Below are 10,289 nucleotides of genomic sequence, written 5' to 3'. Positions count from 1 at the left end.
GCTACCGCGATATGATGTTTTATTGAGAATTTTAATAGAACAAATCTAATATATAAAGGATTAGCTAAAAATTATCGCGGTCGGCGGAGTAGTGCTATAGTAGATCCGCCCCTGAGTAGTGCTATAGTAGGCTAGTTAGAACATTAGTTGAACTTAAAAAATTGACTTAAACCAACTCTAATAATTGCTTTATTCACGTACATAGAGAGTAGCACCTGCTATAGGCATACAAGAAAATTAGTAAAACTTGATTTGAAGGACAACATTTATTGAGCAATCCTCTACAAAATGAATGGCCTTCATCTCTCTGGAGCTCCGCTCGCTTGGATCAGTAAGCCCTTAAGTTTCTCACTGCACCCTGAAACATAATCAGCCAACGTGTGCTACGAATAAGTCATGCAAAATCTTTTTTGGTTGGCTTTTTAGTAGATACATGTACACAATTAGTTTCTTACGAGCCAAAATGCCCGATGGTGCCCCTTTCAATGTATATATATATATATATATATATATATATATATATATATATATATATATATATATATATATATATATATATATATATATATATGTGCTAGTTATGCTTCCTCTCCCTACCCTAACGGTTAAATAAATCATCAAGATTCATAAAAATAGCAAATTCTGAACACTATGCACGACACGCCATAAAAGTTTAGCATAGCTACAATTAAAAACAGGTGTCGTTTGATTATCTCTTGGCTATTACAAAAATAGCAAGTTTTGGTGCCACCACTACCAGGATCTTGTATTACCTTGAGTGTCAAAAATCACCAAGGAGAATGCCAAAAATGCGAAGAAAATAGTCCTTATTAGCTATTAAGCTTCAAGCAAATTTCCTCAAGGATATAAGATGTGGGAAATTGACTTCCTTGACAGTTCTATTTTGGTGGTTCTATTTTGGCTCTCAAGGAATTTCTTAGCACTCAAGGTAACTCAAAATTGTGGTAATGCACTCCGACTCATCTTAAAAACGTTGGTTTTACTTATGAAGATGACTCACCCCTTAATGTACCACATAACAAATCTTAATCTTTTCTAGCAACTTCATATGCCAAAATTTCTTGTGTATAATAATTGTAATTTGTAAAAGATGCCTTCTTATGCAAGTGCTCCTGTAATTTTATACCAACAATCCTCACAACTAGGTTGTACAATCTGAATCAACTTCTATATACACCCAGTCCTCTCATAAAGGACATATTAAGGTAAGTTGTACTGAATTTAGTGTTTAGTGTTTATTTGGACTATATCTACATCTAATGTTAAAAGCAGTAGTGATTCTTCCATACATCAGCCCTTGCGCCTAATAAACAGGTGGATCTGAGATACAATGTTAAAAGCAGTAGTAATAATAAAAGCAGTACTCCTGCGTCTCTCCCATAGTGAACCCTAACAACATTTTTAGATTTTAATTATGATCATGTATGTAGGATCAACTAATTGTTCATGCACATAGCATGCCTAGCTTAATAGACTAACTTTACTAAATAACTAAAACCACTACTTCTGTTAGCTGCAGTGACCGCTACTTGTTGGTCACTTTAGCTTTGCAGAAATGACATTTTTTTGAATGAAAAGAAGGAAAGATGTTCTTCCTGTGCATGTCGTCTATTTAGTTATACACTGGCTACATACATACATGGGCTGTTCTGCAGAAGGTGGCTAAGACTTGGTTGTGGTGGTCTCGCAATAGTTGTCATAGGTGATATTTTATCCTAGGCAGTCACTAGAATGTGTTGGTACGTCCTTGTAGTCTTCTGGGCTTGTAGACGTGGCTCTTGTATGCAGAGGTCGAAAGTATGTTTTCAAGGCCTTGTATCATCCTGATATCTCGAAGATTCCTTTAAAAAAAGATACACTTGTTGTGCCACAGAACTAGCTTTTTAGAAGGAAAATTTTTGCATTGTCAAGTAATTGATCTTCCAACTTGATGTACTGACGATCGACTCTTGACTGGCCTAACATTAACCGACGTATAATCTAGGACTTTGCTTGCATGCATCCTAACAACCTGCGCATCGAATGAAGAACACGTAACCATAAAAGTTGTTTAATTGTTTCTTGGCTATTACAAAAATAGCAAGCTTTGATGCCACTCCAATCCATCTTAGACGGCCACTCCTTAAAGTACCAAATTAAATTCTTATTCTTTTGTTGTAACATCTCATATGCCAAAATTTCTTGTATAAGAATAACTCTATTACTGAAAAGAAATCTATATGATGCTCCCTATGTCCATGAAAGAATCAATTTCTAGAGTTTTTATAAGTCAAAATTTTAAACTTTGACCAAATTTCTAGAAAAAATGCTAGGATTTATGGTATGAAATTAGTATCATTAGATTTATCATAGAATATATTTTTATAGGTTGTACATTTTATGTTATATATATTATTACTCTTTTCTATAAAGTTAGTCAAACTTAAAAATGTTTGACTCTCACAGATTCTAGGAATTGATTCTTCGTGGACGGAGGGAGTATGTAGAAATACGGTAAAAGAAGCCTTCTTATGTGAGCCTCCTATAAGTTTATATCAATAATGCTCACAATTAGGTTGTACACCTAATCAACTTAATATTTACACCCAATGTTATCCTAAAGGACATATTAAGAAAAAAAATCCATGGAAACCGAATAGGTACAAACACAAGCACTAGCTACTCCCTTTATCCCAAACTATAAGTCATTCCAAGAATCTTGGAGAGTCAAATCATATCAAATTTTAATAAATTTATAGGATAAGATAATAACATTTGTGATATCAACTAAGTATCGCTAGTTTTTTTTATTAATTCTATTTTCATAGTATATCTATTTGATGTCATAAATATTTCTAATTTTTTCTATAATTTTTGTAAAATTTGAGATACCTTGACTTTTCAAGATTCTTGTAATGACTTATAATTTGAGATAAAGGTAGTACAATAAAAACGACACTTGCATCAAGCCATAACCCCACCCTAGAGCATGAACTCAGATGACCTGCGCTTCAAACCCTGCCTTGCCCCATCGCTTGTGGCGCCAAAGGAAAGAGCTTGTGCATGGCCGCCACCTTCGAGGATGAGAGCAGCGATGTGCAAGTCTCCTAAAACTCGGCAAACGAAACGTTGTCCGCCACCTGAGTCTCCGCCGACAGGCCACAATATTTCATGAGCATATTAGGCCAGTCTCAATGGGATTTCATCAAAGTTTCATGAGCATTAAATATGCTGATGTGACATCATATTGATTAAGACACAGATGATAAGAGTTTTACGGTAGTAGAGATATAGTTTCATTAGGATGAAACTCGTCTGCACTGTTTTCAAAATATAGACGCGTTGGAAATTGACCTATAAAACTCTCATTGGGACTGGCATTATGTGCCTAGACCTCTGGTTTAGATGATTGAAAAAATAAAAAATATTATTCAATTAACGTCGTCATATATACGGAATATTTTTGGGGTAGAGGTTTAGTCCTAAAATTTGACGTTATTACCGTGTGCGAAGATCCAAGAATCCGTCATCAGCTAATCAATGCACGCGCTCCGAAGTATACTAGAAGTTAACAGTCAACACGGCTTGACCCATATGGAAGGAAAGCTTAGGCTCAATGTATAGTTTCATGACACAGTTACCAAAACTATAAACTAGGTAACCGAGCCACAGGAGTTTCATGAGGATGAAACTCCTCTCTCATCTGATGAAACTCCTTCATTTAATGACTCTGCCAAATCAGCAATTTTGCTTATGTGGCACCCTATTTAATGTGTATGACACTCTCATGAAACATGCATTGAGACTGGCCTTAATTATTTTTTTTCATGGAAATAATGGAATTGTTTTGGGCTTGGGTTTCACACACCCGTTATTAAATAACGAAGTCCGTACATAAATTGTTAACCGACGTATAATCTAGGACTTGCTTGCATGCATTGTCGATCGAGTGATTGCTCTTCCAGCTTGATGTACTGACGACTCTTGACTGGCCTAACATTAACCGACGTATAATCTAGGACTTGCTTGCATGCATCCTAACGACCAGCTGGGCATCGAATGAAGAACGTAACCCGTCCAACAATCTAGGGAGATCGAGAGGCTTTTCTTGACTCGTTACACGAGGCTGTCCTCTATATAGACCACCTGGCATGCATCCTGCTTAATGGACTCAGACCAAGAAGGCAAGAACACACAATCCAGCTACCTACCTTCATTTTACACACACACACACACAAACAAACAAACACATTCCACCACAGCAGCTACCATGGCGTCCTACATTGCCAACAACAAGCCTCTGATCACAGCGGCAGTAGCCCTGCTCACAGTCCTAGCCATTGCCAACTGCATCGGCTGTGCCGTCGCTGCCAGGGATCTGTCCAGCAGCACCGGCTATGGCGAGGAGGCAATGACGGCGAGGCATGAGAAATGGATGGTGGAGCACGGCCGCACCTACAAGGATGAGGCTGAGAAGGCACGCCGGTTCCAGGTATTCAAGGCGAACGCCGCCTTTGTTGACACGTCCAATGCCGCCGCAGGCGGCAAGAAGTACCACCTGGCCATCAACCGGTTCGCCGACATGACTCACGACGAGTTCATGGCGAGGTACACCGGGTTCAAGCCTTTGCCGGCCACGGGCAAGAAGATGCCTGGTTTTAAGTACGCGAATGTTACACTGTCGTCAGAGGACCAGCAGGCGGTTGACTGGAGGAAGAAAGGTGCCGTCACCGATGTCAAGAACCAGCAGAAATGCGGTAAGCAGATCATAATAAGGAATTGCTACACATGTCTGTCAACTGTCATCACATATTCATATTCACTAACTAGTAGACTTTTCTGAACATATGTGAAACACACCGTATTACTCACGTCACAGGTTGTTGCTGGGCGTTCTCGGCGGTGGCGGCCATCGAGGGTATGCACCAGATCAACACCGGCGAGCTAGTATCGCTGTCAGAGCAGCAACTGGTGGATTGCTCCACCAACGGGAACAACAACGGCTGCGGCGGCGGCACCATGGAGGACGCCTTCCAGTACGTCATCGGCAACAACGGCATCGCCACCGAGGCCGCCTACCCGTACACCGCCATGCAGGGCATGTGCCAGAACGTCCAGCCGGCGGTCGCCGTCAGAAGCTACCAGCAAGTGCCCAGAGACGACGAGGACGCGCTCGCCGCGGCTGTCGCCGGCCAGCCCGTGTCCGTGGCCGTCGACGCCAATAACTTCCAGTTCTACAAAGGCGGCGTCATGACCGCGGACAGCTGCGGCACCAATTTGAACCACGCGGTGACGGCGGTTGGGTACGGCACGGCGGAGGATGGCACCCCGTACTGGCTGCTCAAGAACCAGTGGGGGAGCACCTGGGGAGAGGAAGGGTACCTCAGGCTTCAGAGGGGTGTTGGCGCCTGTGGTGTCGCCAAGGACGCCTCCTATCCCGTTGCATGAACTAGGAGAACGCACAATCTATATACATACATTATGACATGCAGCATATATACAACATATAATAAAAACAGTAATAAAGAATAAAGCATGCACACAAAATAGATACCTTATTAGCGTGGGTATATCTTAAGTACAACTGTCATACGGTTGTTAGATATAGTGGAATCCCAATTAATCCGGCCTCTGCACTCACGAATGAACAGTAGAAATGCCATTCAGCAATCAGCACTCTGAATATTATACAATCTATATACATGTATAACATTGTTGTTGTTGTTGTTGTTGTTGTTGTTGTTGTTGTTTCTGTAATAACATAGGAGTACAATATATTCACGTTATGAGAACAGGACATATAAGTCAAAATGCTTTGACATCTGTCTAATCATCTCTTATAAAGGTATTCCTCGCTATAAATTCTATCTTAACGTGCAAGCGATTCACGTCACCTTCCCCTAATGATCTACATCATCTCCGATCTCACTAACAATAGCCATGTCATCCCACTAACTTTCAACTTCTTAAGTCAACTAGTTTTAATTAGAATGGGTGTAAGAATCAGTAGATGATTTACCTCATATATAAAACAATTTTATTTATAAGAGAGCTCCACATCAATACGGAGAATATCCTTCTAGTTTAGTATAATATAACTTCCTTTTTTTTGCATTGCGGACGAATGCATGCCTATTGTTATTTTTTCTTAGTCATGCTAGAGATTAAGATGAAGTAAACACATTACTCACAAAGTAAGCCTATGCCTACCAGCCATAGATAGATAGAGAAAAGAAAAAAGTGAACAAAATTCGATGGAAACCAAATTGGCACAAACACAAGTATTAACTACAAACGACACTTGCAACCGGCCACAACCCCTAGAGCATGAACTGACATGACCTGCGCTTCAAACCCTGCCTTGCCCCATCGGTTGCGTGGCACCAAGGAAAGAGCTTGTGCATGGTTGCCACCTTTGAGGACGAGAGCAGCGATGCGAAAGTCTCCTGGAACTCGGCAAATGAAGCGTTGTGCAACATTTAGTATAAAGTTGAATTGCTCCAAGGGTAGCATGAGGTGCTTTATAAATTCATCCTTGATGTCAACCCCGTGGTCTCTTTTAAAAGCTATTTAGCAACTCCTAGCAACGCTAAGCCACCATCCAAGAGTGTTCAAGCTTCCTCGAACTGAGCTCTGATCTCCGTGGGTCATCAACCTCGCTACCAGTAATGGCTTCATCGTGATGGTTTTGCCACCTCCCAAACTGTAACGCCCTAAACATTCCCTTGTTTTAAATAGTTGAATTTGATTTATTGAGTCAATTTTGTGAGCATCAAAATATAGGAAAAATAATAATTTTTAGGAAATTAAAATTTACTGTAAGATTAGAAATATATTGATGCATACATGCTGCAACATTCATTTTTGTGATGTGTGAAGTTTTGCAAAGAGAATTTATTCAAATTCAAATTTAAAAAAATGAGCTTTGAAAATTTATTGAAAAATAAAAAGAAAAATCCTATTCCCTCCCTCTCTCTCATTCCAACCCGGCCCAACTCGTGCAGCAACTGCCAGCCCGCCTCCTCCTTTCCCTTTCTCTCTCTGCCATGTGGGACCCACCCGTCAGCAACTTCTTCTTCCTCCAACCGCCCCCTCCCTCTCCCCTTTCTCTGCTGCGCAACCGCCCGAGCCGAAGCCGCTCCCACGTTCTCCACTCGCTAGCCCCCGCGCCTTGGCGATTTGAGTTGCGTGCGAGCCCGAGCCCCATCCTCTCTCCATTCCCCTCTCTCCCTGCCCCTACCTTCGCCTTGGAGCGCGCAGCAGCCGTAGCGAAGGACGCCGCCGGCGACATCCGTGCTCAACTCGAAAACCGAGCCGTCCTGCTGAAATTGGTCGCGCTGGTGAGCTCCTCTTCTTCCCCGAGTTCTTCCCAACCAATTTTCGCGTGAATTGGTGCCCTCTAGCGCTCTAGCCGCGTGCTCCGGCGAGCTCCATGGCCGCCGGCCATGGAGCATGCCTCGCGGGCGCTCCCCGGCCGCGCAGTAGGCAGGGGTGGGTTCGCGTCGTCCTTCTCTCTCTCCCGGTGCTTTCGGAATCGAAAACCGTGCACCGTAGCTCCCGATCCTTTTGCGCCGGCGAGCTTTGGCCGGAATCCATGGCCACCGCCGTGTCTCTGCCCAGCTCTGGCCGGTGTGCCACCCCCTCCCTCCCTCTCTCTTTTTTTTTTCTTTCTTCTTTTTTTTTCTTTTAATCATGCGCATCCAAGCTTGATCCAACGGCCATGATTAGAACTTACCCCTTCACGGAGATTTTTATTAAAGAGCCCCTCGACTTCATAGATATAGAACCCGCAGTCCTCGGCCAACTCCAGATCCAGATTTAAATTTTATTTTCGACTTCAAATTAATTACAGAATTGCCACTGCAATGTTTTGGCCATAAAATATTCGTTTTAGCTCCGATCTACATGTTAGTAATCTTGGTTCATCAGTTTGAAATATTTTAATTTTGTGACCCATTTAATTAATTACTTTTCTAAAGAAAATCTTAGAAAATTCATATCTTCTCTGTTTTAGCTTCGATTCGATCCGTTCAAGTTGCTTTAGTTTTATAATTTCATAAGCTTCGCGTTGGTACCATTGTTGTCTAGGTTCACCACTGTTAGATTTCCTAGTTAAATACAAGTCCGTATATAGCCTTCGCAGTCCGGTTTAATGAGTAGATTCGCGTCGTAACTCCGTTTTCCATGAATTTTGCGTTGACGTGATCGTAGCAGCGTGTAGATGATTTTGGAAAACTTTTAATTAAATTTATTTACTGCTGGTGTAATGTTCTAATTCTAGTTTTCTTTGCTTTGTGTATGTGTGGCCTTGAATGCTTGTGTGTTGATGATTGGTGATCGAGTTGAGTCGGTGAGCATTACTTCGGTGATCAAGATCAGAGCCTTGGAAGCAAGTAAGTTCAGCAGGACCAGCAGGAGCAATTGGATCAAGGCAAGTATAACATTTGGGTTTAAATTCTGTGACCATGATCTTGTGACTAGATTAATATAAAGCAACAAATGATAATAATGACTTTTTAGCAACTTGAGGATTTATTCGTAAGTGATAATCGGGATGAAAGTGCAACCATGAGGGCTATAATGGCTCTGGCTTTAGTCAAGTATGAGTAATGTTTCTAGCTTGTTAGAGGTTACCCGTGTGGCGCAAATGGAGGATAGCAGACCGTGGATCCCCTGCGGGGTAGAATCACACGGACTGACTACCGAAACCAAGCGGCCCTAACCTGTTAGACGAACCTTTGAAAGACTTCATAGTGATCCCTGCCGACCTACCACTGGGTTACGAGGCTGATCACCTCAGGCGAAAAGGTAAATCATGACTCATGGGTAAAGATGTACAACCTCTGCAGAGTGTTAAAAACTGGTATACTAGCCGTGCTCACGGTCACGAGCGGCCTTGGGAACTCTTACATTAAGGGTGATGAATCTTGTGTTAAGAAACTCATTGATTATTGTTTAATGCTCTATATTATTTATGTCACATTGATCATGAGATTGTGGGATCTATACAATCTAGTTGTTATACTTGCGGAGTTCGACTTGAACTCACTCTTGCTATCTCCCCCACACCTCAGGAGAAGTTTTGGGCTTGTGATCAACCAGTCAGTTGGATCCTGTAGAGTGAAGTTAACACCCGAAGTTTGGAGTTCTCTTCCGTGGTTTGCTGTCAAAGGTTGTTTCTGATTTATTATGTATTCTATATAATTTATGCGTTGTCCTTTGATATTACCCCTTATTTGTAGCTATATGTGAGGTTTGTCTTCTAAAACTCACATATGGTGCATATCTGATTTTGTCCTTAAAATCGGGTGTTACACAAACCTAGATCATACGACACGAGAAACAACGACTATGCCATGCTGGATTTATCGTAGTAGCTTGATTTCTTATAAGAAAAATAATTTCAGTACAATTTCATTCCTTCATGATACATGCTAGTACAAAATGTACTAAAGTTTGTTGAAATGGGTAAGGAGCTTGACTATGACTTTGAAAATGATAGCTGGGACAAGTGATTGGCTTCGTCCTACACCAAGGTTGCTTAAGGAGATGACATTTTCTATGGCATGCTTTGCTAAGGTTTCGCTCTAATGTTTTGTGTGTGATTTGTTCTAGTTGGATCCTTGTAGTAACAAGGAAACTATGTTATATGTAAAGTAGATATTCATGATGTATGACAATGGTATCAGCTAGATAATGAGCAAATGATGTTGTTTTCTCTTGGGAATATCAAAATTATGCTTATTTTCGGTGGATTTCCCTCTATGGGAATCAAAGTTCGCTTCTGTTATGAGGTTATTTATAGTTTGTGGTGGAGTGTAGTAGCAAACTCCAATGTCCACCAGGTTTTGGAAGAGTTCAAGTGGTGACAGTTGGCCCAGTGGTGGTGGCGGTTTGTCTAGTGGAGGCGCTGTCAAGCATGCCATGGGAGAAAACTGAATGGGAATGGTCAGGACTAGGGTAAGGAGTGCCATCGAATCCTCTCCGATTAGGATTAGGCAAGGGTGGCGTAGAGTCAGCGGCGATGGTACGTGAGTGTTGAGGTCACCAAATAGATCTCCAATGGCCAAACTATCGGCCGAGGCGGTGGCAATTAGGTAGGATGGTGAGGAAGGGGGATAGAAGAAAGAACATAGGCTGCGAGACGACGACTATGAGCGGGCTAGCAATAGAGGGCAGCAGGGTGGTCTAATGTAGATGTACCCAGAGAATGAGCATCGGTCTCCACGCTAGCATGTGAGGACCAATTTTTCTAGAGAGTCCCCCATTCTTATTCCACTCCTTTCCTA

At 41.8% G+C, this 10,289-nt stretch overlaps 1 protein-coding gene across 1 annotated transcript; it reads left to right on the top strand.

Annotated features, from left to right (window-relative positions):
- LOC8079751 (senescence-specific cysteine protease SAG39) lies at positions 4,179–5,796 on the top strand. Its single transcript, XM_002450398.2, has 2 exons — positions 4,179–4,757; positions 4,880–5,796. Exons 1-2 carry the CDS (start codon positions 4,271–4,273, stop codon positions 5,446–5,448), a joined length of 1,056 nt encoding a protein of 351 aa, XP_002450443.1. The 5' UTR covers positions 4,179–4,270; the 3' UTR covers positions 5,449–5,796.

This window comes from Sorghum bicolor, chromosome 5, assembly GCF_000003195.3.
Source record: "Sorghum bicolor cultivar BTx623 chromosome 5, Sorghum_bicolor_NCBIv3, whole genome shotgun sequence".
Lineage (NCBI taxonomy): Eukaryota > Viridiplantae > Streptophyta > Magnoliopsida > Poales > Poaceae > Sorghum > Sorghum bicolor.
Note: the sequence above shows the minus strand (reverse complement) of the source record. Positions and strands in the feature narration are given on the sequence as shown.

Coding starts and splice junctions, on each gene's coding strand:
- LOC8079751 (XM_002450398.2), top strand. CDS start 4,271: ATGGCGTCCTACATTGCCAACAACAAGCCTCTGATCACAGCGGCAGTA. Junction 4,758..4,879: donor CAAGAACCAGCAGAAATGCG/GTAAGCAGATCA, acceptor CTCACGTCACAG/GTTGTTGCTGGGCGTTCTCG.